The sequence below is a fragment of the Equus quagga genome, chromosome 13 (assembly GCF_021613505.1).
Source record: "Equus quagga isolate Etosha38 chromosome 13, UCLA_HA_Equagga_1.0, whole genome shotgun sequence".
NCBI lineage: Eukaryota > Metazoa > Chordata > Mammalia > Perissodactyla > Equidae > Equus > Equus quagga.
In genome coordinates, this window is record NC_060279.1 from 97205209 (window position 1) to 97227608 (window position 22400).

The window sequence follows — 22400 nt, forward strand, 5'->3', positions numbered from 1 at the left end:
GGAGACCAGCCTCACCCTCCTGTTACCCTGGAGACCAGGCCTGCTCCCCTCTCCCCATCAATCCCTTAGGAGATCAATTCTCCCCTCCCGCCCTCACTTGTCACCTAGGAGACTAGTCCAACAGGTCTCTGTTGCCTAGGAGATCAAGTCTCCCTCTCTGGTCCCAGGGCCGTCAGCCCCACCTCTCCCTCCCTTTCGCCCGGAGCCAAGCCCGACGCCTGGTACCTGGGAGACCAGGCGCTGGTTCTCATTCAGCCAGCTCTCCCTCATGGCCACCTTGTGGTCGAACCTCTGGGCCAGTAGCTCCAGCTTCTCCTGCCGGATCAGCTCGGCCCGAAGGGCAGCCTCCCGCTCATGTTCCGCCTTCTCCAACTGGCCCCATGCCTAGGGAGACAGGAGGAGGCAGTCAGACTCCAACTCCCCACAGCTTAATAACCCTGGCTCCTCTGGCTGAGGTCACTCCCGGCACTCACGGCACCTCTGTGCAAATTGGAAAAAAATGTTGCTTCCTCAGGATCCTTGATTGCCAGGTAACTGTCAGAATGAACATCCAATCCATGATGTCCACAATGTGAATGGCTCCCTTGAGCAGTGCACAATCTACACAAACTGCCCAGAGCAACCCAGCCTCTCGCCCACATCCTCAGCCTCACCTTGTCGATATCCCAGATGCCACAGCCCTCCCGAGGCACGAAGAGGCGACGGTTGCAGGCACGCAGTTTGCTCTGGATGCTGAAGAGCAGCACCTCCAGGTTCCCCTTCTCCTGAAACCTGAGGGGGCTTGCGCTCAGGAGCCCCGCCCCCATCCCTCCACCTGCCACCCTCCCTCCTGAGCTGGGCCTCACTTGACGGGCTTCTCGAGCGTGCAGTAGGCCGTGAACGCCTGGAGCTGCTGCTGCACCCCGCTCAGTGAGTTGGCGAACTTCTGGTTGCTGATGAGGCCCACGGTGCGGTGGATCCAAGCCAGCAGCTCGGCCGCCAGCTCCTCGTAGCGCTCGATAATCTTCCCCACCTCCAGCACCTGGTCCAGGACCTGACCCGGTACAGGAAGACGAGTCGGCCTCCTCCAGAGACGCCCCCACTGGGTTCTCAGGCTCCTGCCCACCCCATTCTTGGCTCCTCAGACCTTCCCAATCCGCTTCCCCTCCACGGCCAGAGCCTTCATCTTGGAGAAATAGTGGTAGAAAGAGACCACATAGGTGATGATGGATTTCTCATCTGGAGCCTCCATGTTCACATCTGGGGGATAAAGAAGAGTGGGAGGGCAAGGTGGTGAGCACTCTGACAGAAGGATTGGGTGCACAGAGGGAGAACCCCCACTCTTACTATCTGTGGGAACTTGGGCAAGATAACTCTCTGTTCCTCAGCTTTTGTATCCGCCAAATGGGGATCTGCCTCATGGGATTCAATAGTGCCTGACATTTATAAACCACCAGAGAGAAATTATCTAGTTTTTTCCTGAGCACAACCTTCTACCTTCCACCTCAGGACCTTTGCACATGCTGTTCTCAATGTCTTCAACACTGTTCCCTCTTCTGTGTGCTTTACTCCCACTCATCCTTCAAGGTGCAATTCAACTTAAATTTTCTCAGACAAGCCTCTCTGTTCGCCCTTTCTAGAGTTAGTCTCTTCCTGTTATTCTTGCTCATAGCATCTTATCATTTTCTCCTTGAACTTACTATAATTCGTAATTAAATATTCACTCATGTGATTACGTCCTTATCTAGAGTTTGAGCTTCGTGAAGACAAGGGCTACGTCCGTCTTTTTGACCACTGTTCCTGCCATGCCCAGCACACAGTAGGAGCTCAATAAATATCTCCTAAGCGTATGAATGGCGTAAGAGGTATGAGGCATGGTGTACAGGCTTTGGTGACAGCGTGAGCGTGAATGCCACTTACTCACTGCACGTCCTTAGAAAATAGACCTAACTTCTCTGAGCTTCTGTTTCCCCAGTGGTCCTCTAGGCAGAACCACAGCGTCTACCACCCAGGAACACTGCGAGAATTAGAAAGAACGGCCTGACGGGGGAGAAACTCCACGAACTCCGATTATCCTTTCAAACGACCCATTGAACGCACAGCGTCATCCTCGGCCCTTACTCTTCCCCACCTCATGGGGCTGACACCCACTAGCCACCCGCCACGCGGGCACAGAACACAGCTGTCAGAGGGAGGGCAGACGGTGACTAAGACCCTGGAGACTGGAATCAGAAAGTCCTGTCCACTGGATTTCAGTATGACGCTGGGCAAGTGACTTCACACCACTGAGTCTCCGTTTCCATCATTTAGAACAGGATGGATCAATTCTATCCAACCAGGTCAGGGGGAGGATGAAGGGAACGGTTTGGACACAATTCCCAGCCACGTGCTCGGCACAGAGGAGGGGCTCAGCCAAAGGGAGCGGCTGCTATGCCAGAGCCAGGGGATCGTGGGCTGGGCATGAGGCTCAAGTCAGGCGCGGGTTGGGGACAGACTGAAAATGGGAGAGGAGCTGGGGCTGGGGACAGAGCTGTGGACGGGGATGGACACAGGGCTGGGCTGGGGATAGGAATGGGGGTGGAAGTGGAATTGGGGATGGGGATGATGATGGGCATGGGCTGGGGGTGAGAGATGGATGGCGTTAGAGACGGGGCTGAGGATGGTGTTGGCGGTGGGGCTGGGGCTATGGGGAGCGGAGGGGGGTGGGTTTGGGGGAGAAGATTGAGGATGGGGTTGGGGAAGGCAAGGGGCTTCAGGTGGAGACAAGAATGGAGATGGGGTTGCAGTTAGCAATGGAGATGGTGAAAGTAAGGTATGTAGGGGTGGGAAGTGGGGGAGACTGGAGGTGGGGGGGGCTGGGAGGGAGCGGGGATCAGGAATGCCCTCGGGGTTTGGGGTGGTGCTACAGTAGGACGGAGGTGAGTTGGGGACGGCACTGGGGCTGAGAGCCCCTGGGGGAGGTCCGGGCCGGGGCCAGGCGAGGCTCACCCTCAGGGTCCAGCAGCCGCGCCAGCCCCAGGTGCTGCTCCGCCGTGCGGAAGGCTCTCTGCAGGTTGTAGTTGGCATTGGATTTGGTGAGTTTGCTGAAGTCCACGAGGTCAGGCCTGGGTGGGGGCACAGAGTGGGCGGGCAGCAGGCAGGCTCCAGAGCCGACGGGGGGCAAACGGGCAAAAGAAATCCTTGTCTGAGCTCCCCCGCCCCCCGGGGCGAGGGCAGGAGGGGCTCAACCCCGAGAGGGGCAAGCTGTGTGTGCTGGTGCACGTCTGTGCAGCGTGTCTCTGGGAGCGCGGGCACTGCGTGATGGCACGTGTTGGCTGACTTCACGGCTCACACGTGTCTACCTGGGCGTGTACAGACAGTACCACGTAGCTGTCAGAAGTGCAAGGAGCCAGCCCGCCTGGGCTCGAACCCCAGCTCGGCCATTTCTGCTGTCACTCTGCGTGAGCTACTTCATCTCTCTGTGCCTCAGTTTCCTCATTTGTAAAATGGGGATAAGAACAGCATCTGCCTCATGGGGTCATTGAATATTAAATGACCTATGGGAAGGCACTTAGAACAGAAAGCACTCCGTAACTGCTACCATCATTGGCATGACCCCAGTTACGGCTTGTGAGTTTCTGGGTGTGGAGGTGGGGCTGGGTCTCCTCGTGTGCATGTGTGACGGGCCAAGGGTTGTAAGTGACTGTGTGTCCACAGCAGAAAAAGTGGGGTTTGGCTTCCACCACAGCAGAGCAAGGCCCTCCCAGCCTCCAGGCCTCAGCCTCAGTTTCCCCCATCTGTCATGTGGACAATCACGATGTGGATGTCACTTGTCTGGGTGCCCACCCTCAGCCAGTTCAGTGCCAGGCCCTGAGGTATGAATAGGAGGGCGTGCCGAGAGCCAGAAGGGTCCTCGGGGGGCTCACCTTAAGGAAGGACGTTCTAACAGAAGGAAGAGCGGGCCATCCACGGGGGAGTGAGCCCCCCACCCTGGGGGCATCTAAGCAGCAGGCGCAGGCTGTACGCGCATGAGTATCTGCGTGTGTGCACCTATTTGTGCCAGAGCGCATGGGTTTCCATGTGTGCACAGGGTATGTGGCCTGTGCAGGGGTCCGGGTGGGTGTGTGCACCTGTGTGTAAATGTGGAGGGCATGTGTGTGAAGGGCAACGTGCGTGTGTGCACAGAGATGCAGGGATGGGTCCTTGTGTCTGTGCGTGTCATCCATACACACATGTACATACATGTGTCCCTGAGGGATGGGGGGTAGGGGGCAGGACAGGGCAGGGCTGCCCCAGGCCAGGGGGTACCTGTGCCGGTGGATGAGGGCATTGAAGGCCAAGCCGTCCCGCCAGCTGGTGGTGAAATTCTGGATGTTTACCTCAGGGTAGCTGGCAGTGCGGAAAGGAGAGACAGAGACAGAGATGGAAAGAGTCAGGAGGAAAGAGGGAGGAAGGGAGGGAGAGACAGACATAGATAGATGGATAGATATCGATGGATGGATGGATGGATGGGTGGATGGATAGATAGACAGACAGATAGATGATGGATGGATGGATGGATAGATAGATAGATAACCAGGGAGATGGAAAGACAGCCAGAGAGATTGAGAGAGAGAAAGGAGAGGAGAAAAAAGAGAGAGGGCAGAGGGAGGAAGGGAGAAAAGGAAAGAAGGAAGAGAGAGGAAGGGACAGAGTGAAAGCAACACATAGACAGAGATGGGGAAAGAAGGGAGGGGAGAGAGAGACGGGGCGGGGGAGAAAGAAAGGAGGGAGGGAGAGAGAGATGGAGAGATAGGAAGAAGGAAAAGCAGACACAGAGGTAAAGACAGACACAGAAAAGCAGATATCATTGCAAGCCAGCCAGACAGCTCCAGAAGGATGAAGCCCAGTTTCGGTCCACACCCGCCCCCTCCCTCCTTCCTCCCAGGGGCTGCTCTCCAGAGGGCACTGGAGTTCCAGGCCTTGCCCCTCCCCACAGGGCCGAGCGTTGGGGGTCCAGGGGCCATGCCCAGAGTCTGTGCACGCCCTTTCTCAATCCCACTGAAGGTCCCAGGACCCTGACCCCCAAGGCGAGCTGCCAGAGCCCCTGGGGTGCGCCCTCCTGGGCTGGGGGTAGCTGCTCTCAGGGGCAGGTGGCCAGAGCTCGGGACCAGGGCTGGGGGCCACACAGGGGCACAGGAGGCCTCTCGAGGGGCAGGATGAGAAGGGAGAGAGAAGGGAGCAGGCTGGAGGGCTGGAGACAGTCCACCCCTTTCCAGCATTTCCAGTTCTCTGAGGAGTCCGAGTTCTAAATTTGAACCTGGCCTCCGGATTGTGACACAGGCTTATTCGTCAAGGTCGGCAGAGTGGACGTATTTTATTTACCAGTTTGTCAGCTTCAGATGTGACCTCTGACACTGAGGACTCGGGCTGCCCCTTGCACTCTTGTCCCAGAAGGAACCCCCGAGGTTAAGGCCTCCCCGCTGGGAGGGGTGGGGGGGGCGGCGCTTACCCAGCTGTCTTCATCTGACACCACAAGAGGAGTGCGTCCTTGGCAGAGCGCGTCTCTCTGTTGTCCTCAGTCTCGATTTTGATGACTTGAATCTGTGAGGATACAAACGTGGCTGCTGGGGTCTGAAGAGCTGAGGCTGGGAGACACCCCCACCCCACTGCCAGGGAGGGTGGCAGGTGACAGAGGAAGACGGGGAGAGGCAGGGTTGGGCTGGGGGTAGGGGTTCAGGAAGGTGAAGATGGGTTCTCGAGGGGGCCAGGACGTCCACAATTGTGGGAGGTGGTTGTAGATTAGGGCCTCAGTTTCCAGAGAAGCCTTCCTCCTTGGCATCTGGGCCACTTCCCTGATCCAAGCCAAGCCACCATCATCTCCCGCCTGGGCTAGTGCAGTGGCTTCCATGCTGGTCTCCCTGCCCCCACCCCCACAGTCTGTTCCGCATCCGGCCGAGACGGAGATCCTGTGAACACCCAAATCAGATCACGTGCCTCCTATCCTTGACACACTCCGTGACCCCATCTCACTCAGAGTAAAAGTCCCCAAGATCCCTCCTCATGACGTGTCTGACCGCATCTTCAACAGCTCACTCCACTCCAGAAACCTGCTGTCCTCTTCACTAACTCACCAGCATCCGCCCACCTCAGGGCCTTTGCACTGGCTGTTCCTTCTGCTGGGACATCCTTCCCCCAGGTGCCCAGATGGCTCCACCCCTCCTCGAGACCTTTACTCACTCACATGTCACCCTCTCAGGGAGGCCTTCACCAACCACTTGATTTTAAATTTCAATATGCGCACCCAAATTTCACATCCTCCTTCCTGCCTTACCATCACGGATCACCACCTAGATGTTTTATTTACTCATCTGGTTTACTGTCTCCCCCTGTTATGGACTGAATCGTGTGCCCCTAAAATTCCTAAGTTGAAGCTCTAACCCCCAATGTGACTGCATTTGGAGAAGGGGACTTTAAGGAGGTGATAAAGGTTAAATGAGGTCATTAAGGGTGGAGCCCTAATCCAGTAGGACTGGTGTCCTCATAAGAAGAGGAAGAGACGCTAGGGATGTGCACACACAGAGAAAAGACTATGTGGCGATGCGGAGAGAAGGCAGCCGTCTGCAAGGCAAGGAGAGAGGCCTCAGGACAAAGAAACCAAACCTGCTGGTTCGAGAGCCTCAGGTGGGCGTTCGAGACTTGGGCCCTGGACTCAAGAACTGAGTTTGGCATTTGGGTTCCGAGGGAGAGAATTTGGTTCCCAGAAGTTCCCAGCCCATCGTGCGTGGCTCCAGCTGCCAGCGGGGAGCCCCCATGTCCGCCGTCTCCTTGCCCAATGCTGTACCGACAACCCCCATACCTGTCTCCAGCCGCCACCCCTCCCCTGAGCTCCATTCCCAGGATCCAGGGGACCCCTAAATGCTTCCTCTGATGTCCCCAACCCCTCACAACCACCACGTCCCAAACTGGCCTCAGTGTCTACCCCACATCTGCTCCTCCGTCCTGGCCCTGTGTCAGGGGGGCCCACCATCCCCCGGTCCCCAGGCCACAGAGCCCTGAGTCTCTGCCCAAACATCTCCCTCCCCCTCTGCTTCCCCACAGAGTGTCCACTCCCTGTCCTGAGCATCTTTCCTATCTGCCCCTGCTTCACCTCCCTATGGCCCCACCCTGGTCCAGCTCTAGTCTCTTCCCTGGGCTCCCGGCCTTCAAATTTGGTGAGCACCCTCAATCCATAGGGATCCTTCTAAATCCGATTATGTCCCTCCTCTTGATCAAACTCTGCCGTCTCTTGCCATCTCAGACAGAGTAAAATCCAAACCGCTAATCACAGGTGACTCAGGCCCTGCCAACCGCTGGAGACTGGAGACAGGTATGGGGGTTGTCGGTACAGCATCGGGCAAGGAGCCGGCGGACGTGGGGGCTCCCCGCTGGCAACTGTTCTCATCTCCTCCCCGTCCTCCCCTTGCCTCCTACACTCTAGCCATACTGGTCTTCCTTGGATCTCCAACATGCCAAGCTTGTTCCCACCTCAGGGCCTTTGCATCTGCTGTGTCCCCGGCTTAGAGTGCTTTCTCCTTTCATCTTCGTATGTCATTCAGCTATCAGCTTCTCAGAGAGCCCTCCTCTGACCACCAAGGCTAAAACCTCAACACCATCTACCTGATATTTTAGATCTCTTTTCCCACTTTATCATAATCTATTTTTTCCTGCATCGTTCTTTTTACTTCTCTGCCTAGAATGGGTCCTTTTCCCATATATGTCTTGTTTATGCATTTGTCTCTTTGTTTATTGTCCGTCTACTCCAACACAACGTAAGCTCCATAAAGACCAAAAAATAGTGAAGATTGCCTGGATTTGAATTCCAGCTCCACTACCTAGCTGTGTGACCTTGAGCATATTACTTCACCTCTCTGGGCTTCAGCTTCCGTATTGGTAAAATGGGATAATAAATAGTATCTAATTTATGGGGCTGTTGTATGTATTAAATGCCAAGTGCTCAGAACAGTGCCTGAAACAGAGTAAAAAATATACAAATGATGATTAGAGTAATGGTGGTGATAATGATCTTTTTTTTTAATTATTATTTTCATTGCCACCACCTGCAATGGGGTTCCTGGCATATTAGGAATATTTTTGGAATGAATGAATGAATGAATGAATGAGTGGGTGAGGGACACCCTCCTAAGGCCCCTTTGCGGGGGACGCAGGGATGGGGTCACTTGGGGATCACCTGGAAGCGCAGGATGATGGTCCAGACCAGCCCCAGGGTCAGCCGGTGGTTCCCATCCACGATGTCATGCGAGCCCACGTTCTCCAGGTGCACGCGCTGCTCCTTCAGGAACTGCAGCGCCTTGTCCACGTTCTCCAGCGAGTGGATCCTCATGCGACCGCGCGTGGGCCTCGGCTAGGGCGGCAGGGGTGTTGGGAGACCCAGAAGCCCTCAGCCCCACCCCTTTCGAAGAAGCCCTCCTCATAGCCACGCCCCCTGGATGTCCGAGCCAGGCCACGCCCCTTCAGTCTTATCAAAGACCCAGGACCCGGATCCTTCAAAAGAAGTCCTGCCCCTACCCACAGCCAGACCTGTTCAAGAATCAAGTCTTTGCACGGTTTATTCAAGTTCCTGGCCCCGCCCCTTCGACTGAAGCTCCACCTCCGACCTGATAACCACACCTCTTATCACGAAGCCCCGCCCTCACCTGCAGCCATAATCCTGCCCCTTCCATGGGATCTCTGACGCAGGCCACCAAAGTTTTGCCACTAGTTCCCTGGCCACACGCCTCGCTGCCTCCCTTTCCCGGGCCCCGCCTGGAGCCACGCCCACTCCCACCAAGCCCCGCCCCCCCAGGACTCTCCCCTAGTTTATAGCTCCATTCCTTCCAATGGCGTTGGCTCCTGTTCTGTAGCCATGCCCCTCACGACTTCCTGAGCTCCAGGCTCTGGTCCTTTAATGAATCTCTAGCTTCATCACAATCCCACTCTTTGCGATGAAGCCCCATCCAAGCCCAGAAATACAGCTGCAACCCATACAACAAGCCACAGCCAGACAACAGACCCTTCTGGTCCCCCAGACCCCCACGACCTCGGCCTCCCCCTTCTGATGACAATCGCACCCTCTTCCATAGACCCCCTGCAACAGAGTTCTGCTCCTGTTTTAAAGCCATGCCCCTTGCAAGCGCACTACCAGGCCAGTCCCTTCTAACAAAGCTCTGCCTTGTCCTACACCCCCATCCCTTCCGATGGAGCCCCACCCAAGTCCAGAGTCCGGGCCGAACAAGGGTCCTCAAGTTTCACGGAATCCGGTTTCTGTTCCCAGCCATGCCCCCAGGCAACTCACAACCAAGTGGTGCCAGAGCCCCGCCCACCAGGGAGGAGGGGCCTCTTACCGTCCCGCCCTTCCAGGACGCTCCACCCATCCATTCGCCCCGCCCCCGGGGGAGCCCAGCCCGAGACCCAAGGGCCACCCTCTTGCCCCAGCCCCTCAGGCCCCCTCACCAGCTGCTCCCCAGACAGCACTTCCAGGAGCCGCGTGAGCACGAAGCCGTCCCGGAGGTCCGCATAGAGGTCCCCGATGTGGCAGCCAACGCGGGCAAGGTGCGAGTTCACCCATTTGGTGAAGGTCTTCTTCTGCACGGCCTCCCGCTCATCTGAAGCACAGGTCCTAAGGAGCCCCGGCCCTCCCCCGGGCGCTCCCCCTTCCAGCTCCACCCTAGCCCTCCACCGCCCAGCCAAACCCTGTTCAGGCCCAGCTCTTCGCAACCATTAGATCTTTACGCCAGTGGCTCCGCCTACCTGGGGCGCCATCCCCTCCTCTCCCCAGCCCACATGAGGACAGCCTCCCAGTCCTTTGAAGTTCTCCTGAGCTACCACTTCCGCAGGAAGCCTTCCCTGTTTCCTATGTTTCCTACCCTCGTCGGCTCTGTTCATTCTTCCAATAAATATGTGAGCGCCTACTGTGTGCCCTGCGCTGTTCTAGGCTCTGACTACAGGCAGAGCCCTTCCGTCAGAGTTCAGTTTTGCGGGGGCACAGATAGTACACTAGGGAGCCATGGAAGGTTAAGGAGGAGGAGGGCCAGGAGGAGCGTTCTGTTTCAGGAATATCTCCAGCTGCTGTGGGGAGGGTGGATCACCAGGCAAGAATGGCAGCTGGGAGCTCAGGGAGGAGACGGGGGAAGGGACCCAGGAGAGGGAGGGCGAGGCCGGACGAGGGCAGAGCCGTGGGCACGGGAGAAGCGAGCATATTGGAGAATTATCTAGAGATGGAAAAGTACGACCTGGCAACTGGCAGGCTATGGGGAATGAAGAGGAAGGAATATGCTAGACTGGAGGCTCCCTGAGGGCAGGAACCTATCTCCTCCTCTGCAGCAGGTGGCCTGCCAGCCAGACGATGCCCAAGCCTAGGACGAGGAGTGGGCGCATGACCACCAATGGGAGAGGAAGAATGTGTGCAACTTCTGCCTGACTTGCTTACAAAGAAATTGTTTGGGACCTCTCTTACCATCTTTTCTTTTAAGTAACACCTTAAGTATGAGCTATAATTCACATACTATAAAATTCACCCTTTAAACATGTAAATTCAGTATTTTTTAGTATATTCACAGAGTTGTGCAGCCACCACCACTATCTCATAGCAGAAGATCTTCATCACCCCAAGAAGAAAGCCTGTGCCCAGCAGCGGTCACTCCCCATCCCCCATTCTCCCAGCCCTACGCAACCACTGAAGTATTTTCTGTTGCTATGGATTGACCTATTCTGGACATTTCACGTAAATGGAATCATATAATATATGGCCGGCTGTGTGTCTGGCTTCTCTCACTCAGCATAATGTTTTCAAGGTTCATCCATGTTGTATCAGTACTTTATTCCTTTTTATGGCCAAATAATATTCCATTGCGTGGCTATGCCACATTTTACTTACCTATTCATCAACTGACCGACATTTGGGTTGTTTCCACTTTGGGGTGAATGATGCTGCTATGAACATTCAGGTACAAACATGTGTGGACACATGTTTTCAACTATCTTGAGTATATAATAGACGTGGCAATGAAATGACTGGATTAATGGTAACTCTTTGCTTAACCTTTTGAGGAACTGCTAGACTATTTTCCAAAGTGGCTGCACCATTTTACATTCCCACCAGCAATATACGAGAGATTCAATTTCCCCACATCCTCACCACCACTTGTTATTTTCTGGTGCTTTGATATCCTCGTGGGTGTGAGGTAGTATCTCACTGTGGGTTTTTTTTTTTTTTTGAGGAAGATTAGCCCTGAGCTAACATCTGCCAATCCTCCTCTTTTTTTTTTTTTGCTGAGGAAGACTGGCCCTGAGCTAACATCCGTGCCCATCTTCCTCTACTTTATACATGGGACGTCTGCCACAGCATGGCTTGCCAAGCGGTGCCATGTCCACACCCGGGATCTGAACCAGTGAACCCCGGGCCGCCGAAGGGAAACATGCGAACTTAACCGCTGCGCCACCCGGCTGGACCCCCTCATTGTGGTTTTGATTTGCATTTCCCTAATGATTAATGACTGCGCATCTCATCTCCTGCTTATCAGCCATTGATATTGTTTCTTTGGCCATACATCTACGCAAATCCTTTGCCTATTTTTTTAATTGGGTTATTGGTCTTTTTATCATCTGTACTATCTTTGCAACTTCCTGGGAATCTATAATTAATTCGTAATTTAATGTTTTACCAAAAAAAGGAAATTGCTGCCTGGTCTTCCTCCCCCTTCCTCTGACTCCCACAGGCTTGAACACCAAGGTCCACAGAGCGCAGGATGGAAGACGGAGCCTGGGGTCTGCCCGACTCCTTGGAGTGGAGTCTGCTGCCACAAGGCTGTCCTCTAGGGACTGTCCGGGAGAGAGAAGGAAGCTTCCAGCTCCTTTAAGCCACTGCATTGTTGGGTCTCTTCGTCACGGCGGCTTAGCCTGTAGGGATACTCTCCGCATTTCATTATTAATAAATCAGTAGTCACACTTTTGAGTTTCCTATTAGTGCAGGAATCAAGATTTGAGTTGCCAGTCTATTTCCCTTATTAGCCATTTGAAATCTCCCAATAATTCCTTTTTTCAAAAATGTACATTTCAGGAACTGAAAGCCCAGGAATAAAACCACACATCTACAGACAACTAATCTTCATCAAAAGTGCCAAGAACATACAGCGGAGAAAAGATAATCTCTTCTATAAATGGTGTTGGGAAAACTGGACAGCCACATGCAAAAGAATGAAGACAGACCACTATCTCACGCCATACACAAAAATAAACTCAAAATGGATCAAAGACTTGAAGATACGTCCTGAAACTATAAAACTGTTGGGAGATAATATCGGTAGTACACTCTTTGACATCGAACTAAATAGGAGCTTTTCAAATACCATGTCCTCTCAGACAAGGGAAGCAAAAGGAAAAATAAACAAGTGGGACTTCATCAGACTAAAGAGCTTCTGCACGGCAAAAGAAACGGGGATCAAAACCAAAAGACAACCCACCAACTGGGAGAAAATATTTGCAAATCATATATCTGACAAGGGGTTAATCTCCATAATATACAAGGAACTCACACAACTGAGCAATAAGAAAGCAAACAACCCGGTCAAAAAGTGGGCAGAGGAGATGAACAGACATTTTTCCAAAGAAGATACAGATGGCCAATAGACACATGAAAAGATGTTCAACATCACTAATCATCAGGGAAATGCAAATCAAAACTACACTAAGATACCACCTTATGCCTGTTAAAATGGCTATAATCACTAAGACTGAAAATAACAAATGTTGGAGAGGGTGTGGAGAGAAAGGAACCCTCATATGCTGCTGGTGGGAATGCAAACTGGTGCAGCCACTATGGAAAACAGTATGGAGATTCCTCAAAAAACTAAAACTAGAACTACCATATGACCCAGCTACCCCACTACTGGGTATCTACCCAAACAATTTGAAATCAACAATCCAAAGTAACGTGTGCACCCCTATGTTCATTGCAGCACTATTCACAACAGCCAAGACATGGAAGCAACCCAAGTGCCCATCGACCGATGATTGGATAAAGAAGATGTGGTGGATATATACAACGGAATACTACTCAGCCAGAAAAGAGACAAATTCACCCCATTTGCAATAACATGGAAGGCCCTAGAGGGAATTATGCTAAGCGAAATAAGCCAGACTGAGAAAGACAAACACGAGATGATTTCACTCATATGTGGAATATAAACAAACACATGGACAAAGAAAACAGTTCAGTGGTTATCAGGGGAAGGGGGGTGGGGGTGGGCACGGGGTGAAGGGGAGCACTTATGTGGTGACAGACAAGAAATAATGTACAACTGAAATCTCACATTGATGTAAACTATTATGAACTCATTAAAAATATTTACCTTTTGTAACATTATTAATATAATTTGACTCTACCCGTAGAAAATATACATTGCTAGAAAACATACACTGACCGACCTGTGTTTTTTTTTACTTCAAATTAGATCTTGAATGTTTACTTCTACTTTGGAAGTGAATGTGCAGAAACCAGTAGTAAATCCAAACGCCACACCTTGCTTGTTTATGCATGAGTTTGGCGCTGTTTGCATAGGATGGGGACCTGCAGGAACACAGGATCATCTTCCACACACAAGGAAGTGATGACAGAGAAGATGTGGAATTGGGGATCTGGTTATTCTGCCTTTCAGGGGCCGATGCCCAGGCCAAATAGCGGATTTGAGCCAATGCTGGAGGAAAATGGAATTTCGGCACCCCCCACAGGGGTGCCAGAATGAGTGCAGCAGGATTCAGTCCTGCCTCTATGGATGACAGGCTGTGTCACTCTCAGAGGTCATCGCTCCTCTTTGGGCCTCCATTTCCCCACTTGCAAAATGAGGGATTTGGACTAGATCGGCGTTTCTTCAGTGGGTTCTGGGGGATGCTGGGTGTTTGGGAACTCATGCTTGGAGGGCAGGGACCCATGAGAATATCTTTTATTTCGTAATTTCATTTCAATGACCCCCCAAAGAAAATTAATAGAAACACACCCCGGACTATCTGGATGGGAACTTCATAAAGGACTATGTCATGAGATCTCAGTTTTTGTGATTCTAATCCTGTTAGTATGGAGCTGGGGTCCAGACCTGAAATGCCCACAGGGGCCAGGCAGGCTCTGAAATGCAAAAAACTAGGCCCTCCTAAGATGGGGCAGCGCCACACGTGCCCTGTGACTGGAGCCTTGCAGGAACGGAGGCCAGTGTTGCCATATCATGTGATGCTCCCTAAGGAGCCCAAGATCTGGAATTTTTTTTTTTTTTTTTTTTGGTGAGGAAGATTGGCCCTCAGCTAACAACTATGCCAATATTCCTCTGCTTTATGTGGGATCCTGCCACAGCATGGCTTGATGAGGAGTGCTAGGTCCACCCCTGGGATCTGAACCTGCGAACGCTGGGCCGCTGAAAGAGGGAGCACAAACTTAACCACTAAGCCAATGGGCTGGCCCCCCAAATCTGGATTTTTTAAAGACAAAATCGCCCTATTTTTAAAAGTTAGTAATTGATTCACATTTTTATAAAACACAGTGGGGGTGAAACCAACATGTCTCAGAGTACCACTTCTGCGGTAAGATGACACTGAATGTTTACGGTGTTGGTGAGCGTGTTCAGTTTGCCCCTCTGGTGCCGCCTCCCCTGCTCTGGGCCCAGGGAGGCTGGGCGGTGTGGGCTGTATGAATGGGCCCCTCAAAGGCCTCAGACTTTCGATTGAGTTTGGCTGGCAGGAGATGGGAGGAGAGAGGAAGGGCCGAGGAATGTATTCCCTCCCTGCCCAACCAACTCCTGGCAGCGCCTGCTTCCTCTCCCCTCGCTGCCTTCTCCCCACTCCCCGCCCTGCCCCAGTGTCTGGGGCCTCCACCTGGCAGGCTTCCAGACCCCTGGCCACACCTCTGTAAAGAGTCCCATCATTAAACTTGCCTCCATGCTACCCCTTTGAGGGGGCCTATCTACTTCCTGCCAGGACTCTAGCCAGCACAGACACCTTTGGGCCATCAAGACTCCAAGCCACAAATAACAACTGTCCCACCTCTGCCATTGCGCTTCTATTGAGTTATTTGACCATTTACATATTCTTCTCCACTGTGGTAACCGCCAATCACAAGCGAAATACCTTTCCTTAGAATGAGACTTTCATTTAGTCCTATCTGTAATACACTGAGGCTGGCCTAGAGCAGAGGAACTACTCCTTTACCCATTACTGATCAAGGATAAAAGGATCGAGAGACAACGTGTAAATGATATTGTTGGCTATTGATCTGGGAAAAGTTAGGAGGCCAGAGAATACCAGGTATTGGTGGAAATGTGGGAATATCGTCACCCTCAGGCCAGCAGGTGGGAGTTACACACAGGGGCAGCCATTCTGAAAGCCAAGAGTCTAATTAAATTACTGCCTTCTCCCCCCGACCCAGCGATTCTCTCCCTATGTATATGCCCCCAAAACTCTGTCGCACTGGCTCCTGGGAGCACGAACGGGGATGTTCAATGCGGTGCCATCTGGGGGTGGGGGTGCGAGGGGGCAGTTTCAGGGTGGGAGGCAGCCTGGCTGTCCATCCCTGGGGAGGACGAGTGCATCCTTGAAATCCATCACACCCCGGGTTCCACGCACCAGTTGGAAGCAACACATTAGATGCACACAGAGCCACGTGGATGAGCGTTCAGGCAGAGTGCTGCGTAAGAAAACAGTGCCCGAAACTCAATCTAGAGCATGGAAAAACTCACATCAGTTGGCAATGCCTGCGTGCACCAACCCGTACACATATGGCTCCCAGATTTATGGCAAAGTGCATGCAGTTCAGAGGAGAAAGGAGAATCTTTCCACTAAACGGAGCTGAGTCACCTGGATATCCATGTGGGGGGAGAAATGAACCTGGACACACACTGAACACAGTAACAAACATCGCTTGGCTTATAAATCGAAATGCGAAGGGAATACAATAAAGCTTTTAGAAGAACATATCAAAGAATATCTCCATGATCTTAGAGTGGGCAAAGATTTCGTGAAGAAGACACAAAGCGTTATCCATACAGGAAATAATTATTAAATCATTATCCAATTAGACTACATTTAAATTAAGAAATCCTTAAGAGGACGAAAAGAGAAGCCACATGGTGGGAGAAAATATTCACCACACATGTATCTGACAAAGGACTGGTCCCCAGAATATACAAGAACTACAAAACCATCGGGAAAAGGCAGGAAAATTAATAGGAACATGGGCAAAAGACGCGAATGGGCACTTCCCAGGAGGAGATCCAAATAGTCCACAAATATCTGCAAAGGTGTTTCGTCTCATTAGTTGTTATTCATCATCAGGAAAATGCTAATTAAAACCACGATAGAACGCACACTCTCCAGAATGGCTAAAATGAAGAAGACCGGCCATGCCAAGGGCTGGATGTCTAGCGACCGAATCACTCATGCACAGCTGGTGGGAATGTGAAATGAAGCAAACTGGAAGCTTCTACTAAAGTTAGATATACACGTCCGCTGTGCCCTAACAATTTCACTCCCACGTGGGTAGAAGCCACCAGAAAGGAGTGCTTATGCCCAACGAAAACACGTACGAGAACGTTTATAGCAGGAATAGTTCGTAATAGTTTAGTTTGTAACAATAATTCCGAGTTTATAATAGTTTAGTTTGGGATAGCCCTGATTCAGCAGCAACCCAAATGCTCGTCGACAGGTGAACAGATGGGCTATTATAGTCACACCTGGAACAGCAAGAAGGAACAACCTACAAGCACAGGTAGACGCCGAGGAAGCTCATAAGCAAGTGCTGAGCGAATGAAGCCAGACACAGAAGGGGACACACGGCCCGATTCCATGCACACAACGTCAAACACCTGCAGAAGGAAGGTAGGCTGTCAGAAGTCAGGAGAGTGTTTCCTCCTGGATGTGGTGAGAGAGACAGGGCCCCAGGCGGCCTTCTCTGGGGCTGCCTTATTCTGTTTCCTGGCTTGGGTGCTGCTTATAAGAGGGTGCTCCTTTGTGGAAGTGCTGGACACTCCTGATTTATCTGCCTTTCTGTATGCATGCGATATTTTAATAAAGAGCGAAAATAGAGGTATACATGCACGCTAATTAGCAATGCACATTTTGCAAAGTCATCCACGTGCAAGGGAAAAGATTTGCATTAAAACTATCGGAATGGTTGCCTATAGGGGAGGCGGCATCGGTGTGAGATATGAGAATAAAAGAGAAAAAAGAGCAGATAAAGAGGAGAGGGCCTCACAGAAACCAGTGATAACAGTGAGCCACAAACTGTGGAAAGTGATTAAGGGGACCCTCTGAGCATGGGGTCCAGATAACTTTTTTTTTTATTGAAGTATAAGTGACATAACATTATATTAGTTTCAGGTGTGCAATGTAGACAATTTTTTTAAAAGTCTTCATGCAAAAACGTGTTACGGAGGACTCTGCTCAAAGGTTTGGCCTTAGTTGGAATAGGGGAAAACTACAAGAAAAGTGGGCAAAGGGATGCAAAAGAAAATGCACCCCAGCGGTCTACGGCACATCAGCATTTTGAGCAGCAAAAGTTCCAGCAGCACAGCAGCATCCGGAAGTCACTGTTAAGCTGGATGCTACTGGCTTTGTGGTTTGGGTCTAGAGTCCCATATAATGCATTTTAGTTGCAGAGAAGGGTAGACATAAGAGATATACACAGAGTTGTGTGCTTGTGTGCATTTAACAAAACTATAATTATAATAATTTAAGTAGGCACGAGGAGTATCCGAGAAATTTTTCTTTCTTAAAGGGGATCCCTACATTTCTCTGCACCAAAGATGCTGTCTGAGGTGTCCCGGGCGGGTGTTCTCTGAGTCAGTGGTTCTAAGAGTTGAAGAGTCCTTCATCTTCATGCTACCACATGCCCCCTCTGCTTAAAATTGTATGTCCTCCTCCAGGTACCTCCTCCTCCAGGAAGCCCTCTGACTCTCTAGACCGGATCAGGCCCCTCATCTGGGCTCCTACAGCCCCTGGGCTTCCCCAGCACAGCCCTCTGCCTGTGCCTCCCCCATCCCAGCCCTGACCCCTCTGGGTCATCACCATCTGGCCAGATCTCACTCTCCCACTGGACTGGGAGCCCTGTGGGGACAGGACTGGGGCTGGCTCAGTCACCGTTATGTCCCTCACATTCTCCAGCACAGGCCAGGCCCAGAGCAGGCATCGAATAAATATTTGTGGATGAAATAATAAATTGTAGAATTCAAAGTTGATATGCTCCCACGTTTTTAAGGTTCCAAGAGTCTAAAAATACAATTTTAAGTTTCCATGAGTATATGTTTATATCAGTCTAGGTTTCTAAATCTGAGGAAGCTGGCAATTCAAGGGCTGAATTTCGTTCCTACTTTGTGGCATACATAGATTTTTTAAATTGGGAAATTGCACATAAGCATCAGAGCTAGCAACTTTGGGCCCTCATTTCCCCGTGGCTAGAGCTGGCGACCAGGGTACTGTTCTCCAGCTGACCACAGCCCCCAGACCACTCACTCATTTACGTCACCTGCTTCCCCGGACGACCTGGAGTTTGACACCGCTGCCTGACATCTTGCAATTATAAAGTTCCAAAAATCTTAGTTTCGAAGACCCCATGATTGTCAAATGCCAAGTTACTAAAATTCTGAGATTTTGAAGGAACTGATTCTGACTTTAGAGTCTGAAGATTTCATGATTATAACAATCTATAGTTTATATTTATAACGCTCTATGTTTCTGAGATGTTCATATCCCAAGAGTCAAAGGTTCTAAGAGTCTAAAGTTTGTTTGGTTTTTTTTCCTGAGGAAGATTAGCCCTGAGCTAACATCTGCTACCAATCCTCCTCTTTTTTGCTGAGGAAGGCTGGCCCTGAGCTAACATCCGTGCCCATCTTCCTCTACTTTATATGTGAGACGCCTGCCACAGCATGGCGTGCCAAGTGGTGCCATGTCCACACCCGGGATCCGAACCGGCGAACCCCGGGCCGCCAAAGTGGAACGTGCGCACTTAACCGCTGCGCCACCAGGTAGGCCCCAGAGTCTAAAGTTTTAAAACCTCAAGGCTTACGATTATTTCAGGGACAAAGTGGGAGGGTTTGGCTATTCTATGTCAAAGTTCTCAAGATCCACATTTCTAATCTGAAATTCTAAAGGTTTAGGATTATAAAGCCCTAAGAAATTACGTGTAGTAGAGTTTAGGTTTCTAAGCATCTAAGATCCTAGGGGCAAATGATTAAAATTTCTAAGGTCTGCAATTATAAAGTTCTATGTTTCCAAGAATCTCCATTTTCTTTTTCTTTTTTAAAGATTTTATTTTTCCCTTTTCTCCCCAAAGCCCCCCGGTACATAGTTGTGTATTTTTAATTGTGGGTCCTTCTAGTTGTAGCATGTGGGATGCCGCCTCAGCATGGCCTGATGAGCGGTGCCGTGTCCGCACCCAGGATCTGAACCGGGGAAACCCTGGGCCGCCCAAGCGAAGTGCGCGAACTTAACCACTCGGCCACGGGCCGGCCCCAAGAATCTCCATTTCTAAAGTCTCAGGTTTGAAGGCTCTCTAATTGTGACATTCTGAGGTCCTAAGAGCCAGCGTTTCAGCATTTGGGGATCCTAAGGAAGCACGCTTACGCAGTCCCACGTTTCCGGGATTGTACGTTTCTAAGGTTCTGGGCTGATTGCCCCATACAGCAGCCGCAACCCACACATGGTTATTTACCTTTAAAGTAATTAAAACTAAATAAAATTAAAAATTCAGTCCCTCAAGGAGGGCTGGCCACATTTCAAGTGCTCGTAGCCACAAGCACTAGTGGTTAGCACATTGGACATCACTGATGGAGAACATTTTCCCATCATCGTGGAAAGTTCTATTGGACAGCGCTGGTCTAAAGATTCAACTTCTGAGGGTCCGTAACTCTCTTCCCATGCATCCTCCAGGCCACCAAGGTTCTCAGGTCCCCAGATGCCATCCCACCTGCCCCTCCCTTCCCTCCATCCCCTCCTCTCACCCCAGGCGTCCTCCAGTACCTGCCAAGGCCTTGATGCGGGAGCACTCGAAGAGCGAGGCAGCTGCGGTGGAGGGGGCAGGCTGCTCCCGCTCCCAGCCCCGGTCTGGGCTCTCCCAGCGGGCTGCAGGGTTGTTGTTGTTAGCGGCCGGCAGGCCCTCCATGTTGTCCATTTCCCCCGGTACCTGCGCCATCGGGGAAGCTGAGGCCTGGGGACAGACAGAGGCAGGTTAGGGCTGGAAACAGGGCCTGAGCTCAGAGGTCCCAACAGCGACACGCTGGGAGTCCTGTCTCCTCTCTCGCCTCAGTCTCCCTGTCTTCAAAGTGGACACAATAATAATGACGATAATGTTCACTGTGACCCCTTCATACCTGGCTTAGTTAGTGCCCGGCACAGGGCAGGGGCTCAGCAAATTGTCAATGTTATTATTGTTAGAAGGATAACCTTGTTATCAATAGAATTCTGTAATGTAGTGATAATAACATTTATTCAGCACTTGCACTGTGCTCAGTACTTTATAGGTATTATCTGATTTAATTCCCACAAATTTAACTCCCTAAATATAGGCGATTATCAGGCCTATTTTACAGAGGAGAAAACTGAGGCACAGAGGGGTTAATTCACTTGCCCAAGGTCACACAGCTAGTGAGTAGCCAGGATTCAAAGACAGGCACTGTGATTAAATTAACCGCCCCAATTCTTCATCCTTAGAGCCACACCCTTTGCCATATAACTCATCAGTGTTCTACTGTGGGGTTGGGAGGGCTGGAAGAGTTGGGTGGCAGACATGTCCCACCCCTTGACTCTAAGTTTGGCCACATGACTTACGTTGACCAACAGAACAAGCTGGAAGTGCTGTGAGTTCTGAGCCGGGGGCTCCAGAGACCTTGCATATTTCTACTTGTGCGTCACTGTAGCCACAAGAAGAACACGGCTAGGCTAGCCCAGGTCCAAGGCCCCAGTCGTGGCAGCCAAGGCCAGCCAGAGCCACCAAGAGTCAATAGCCCCCTCCCCACCCCAACATGCGAATAAGCCCAGATGAGCCCAGCTTGAGTCACTGACCTCAGACTCGATGCTAAATAAGTGCTTAGTGTTTTAAGACAGTGAGTTTGGGGGTGGTTTCTTACGCAGCATTATTGTGGCAATAGCTAACTGAGATATTGTCCAACTCCAGAGCTATGTTCTAGAACACTGCCAGATTGTAGCTAGGAAGTTTAAGGGGGTGGGAGACATCAGATACATCTCCCCCACCCTCCGGAACCCCAGGCCTGATTCCAAGACTAAGAAAGGAGAGAACTGGCAGGAGATCCGTGTCCCCCTTCTCAAAAGATTCAGACAGTTGCCAACCCACGAGATTCTAAGAAGGCAGGATCTAGGTATTGGTCAGCGTAGCGGACATTGTCCTTTTTGGTGGACACTCCAAAATCCATTGATATTCTTCTCTTCCCCATAGAAAGCTGTAAGTGGGCATATGTCTACCTACCAGCTGTATGACCTTGACCAAGTCACTTCCCCTCTCTGGGCCTCAGTTGGTACATCTGTAAAATGGTAATGATAATAGTACCCATTTCCTAGGGGTGTTTGAAGATGAAATGAATTAATAATGCAAGAAACATGGTATCTAGTAACACAGCAAGCCCTCAATACATGATCCTTGCTACTATTATTCATCCTCTTGTCACATTTCTTAGCAAATCTAAACGCCCGTGCTGGAGTCGGACAGAATTGAATTCAAGTCCTGCTTCCTTCTTGCTGTAGCTTTAATCCATATCTTTAACTTGGCCTCTCTGTGCCTCAGTTTCCCTCCCAGTTAAATGGTGAGGACCACTGTTTCCTCAATGGAGGACACTTGGGGATGGGGAGGCGCTTAGCACTTGGTGAGCTCCGGGTCAGGCCGGCCGGGAACAGCTCTGGCCATTACGTGATTGAACGGAGAGGGAGGGGAGAAGGCGGCCGCGGTGGAGGTGGACAGGGGCGTCCTGCGGCCCCAGCAAGGCTGGCCCAGCAGCGAGGCTGGGGATGGAGCGCATGCTTTAACCCTTGCAAGGCCGCGCCTCTCTCTCTCTGCAGTCTAGTCACCGTGCCCAAGGAGGGGGGCCTGGGGAGGACAAGGCCCGGGTGGAAGACCCACGCGCACAGCGCGGAGGTGGGACTGGGTGGAGGGACGCGGGCTCACCCTGCCCTCGACCCTCCGCCGGCCCGCAGCCGGGGCGACCCTGGGCGCTCAGGCCGTGCCCACGGCGCGCGGGGGAGGGATGCCCGGGCAGGTGGGGAGATGCTGCAGGGAGGGGCTCTCCGTCCCCACGCCGCTCACCTGCGCCCCGCGGCCGCGGGTACCGCCGTCCCCGCTGCTCGCCGCGCCCGACCGCCCTCCCTGTCGGCGTCCGCGGCCCGGCCCAGCCCGGCCCGGCCCGGCTCCGCTCGGCCCCGCCGGCCCCGCCGCTCGGCCA

The 22400-nt window shown here is 51.9% G+C and overlaps 1 protein-coding gene across 1 annotated transcript in view; it reads right to left on the reverse strand.

The window, feature by feature from the left end:
* Window positions 1-22371, reverse strand: part of SPTBN4 (spectrin beta, non-erythrocytic 4) — a 71614-nt gene extending 49243 nt beyond the window's left edge. Inside the window, exons 1-11 of the mRNA XM_046683043.1 lie at window positions 22265-22371; window positions 19972-20158; window positions 9430-9581; window positions 8168-8341; window positions 5450-5541; window positions 4267-4347; window positions 2968-3083; window positions 1127-1239; window positions 846-1033; window positions 654-771; window positions 226-384 (exon numbers count right to left, since the gene is read on the reverse strand). Of these exons, the coding sequence (XP_046538999.1) occupies window positions 226-384; window positions 654-771; window positions 846-1033; window positions 1127-1239; window positions 2968-3083; window positions 4267-4347; window positions 5450-5541; window positions 8168-8341; window positions 9430-9581; window positions 19972-20143 (1365 nt within the window). The 5' untranslated portion in view covers window positions 20144-20158; window positions 22265-22371. The remainder of the gene's footprint in view (window positions 1-225; window positions 385-653; window positions 772-845; window positions 1034-1126; window positions 1240-2967; window positions 3084-4266; window positions 4348-5449; window positions 5542-8167; window positions 8342-9429; window positions 9582-19971; window positions 20159-22264) is intronic.
* Window positions 22372-22400: the final 29 nt, after the last annotated feature.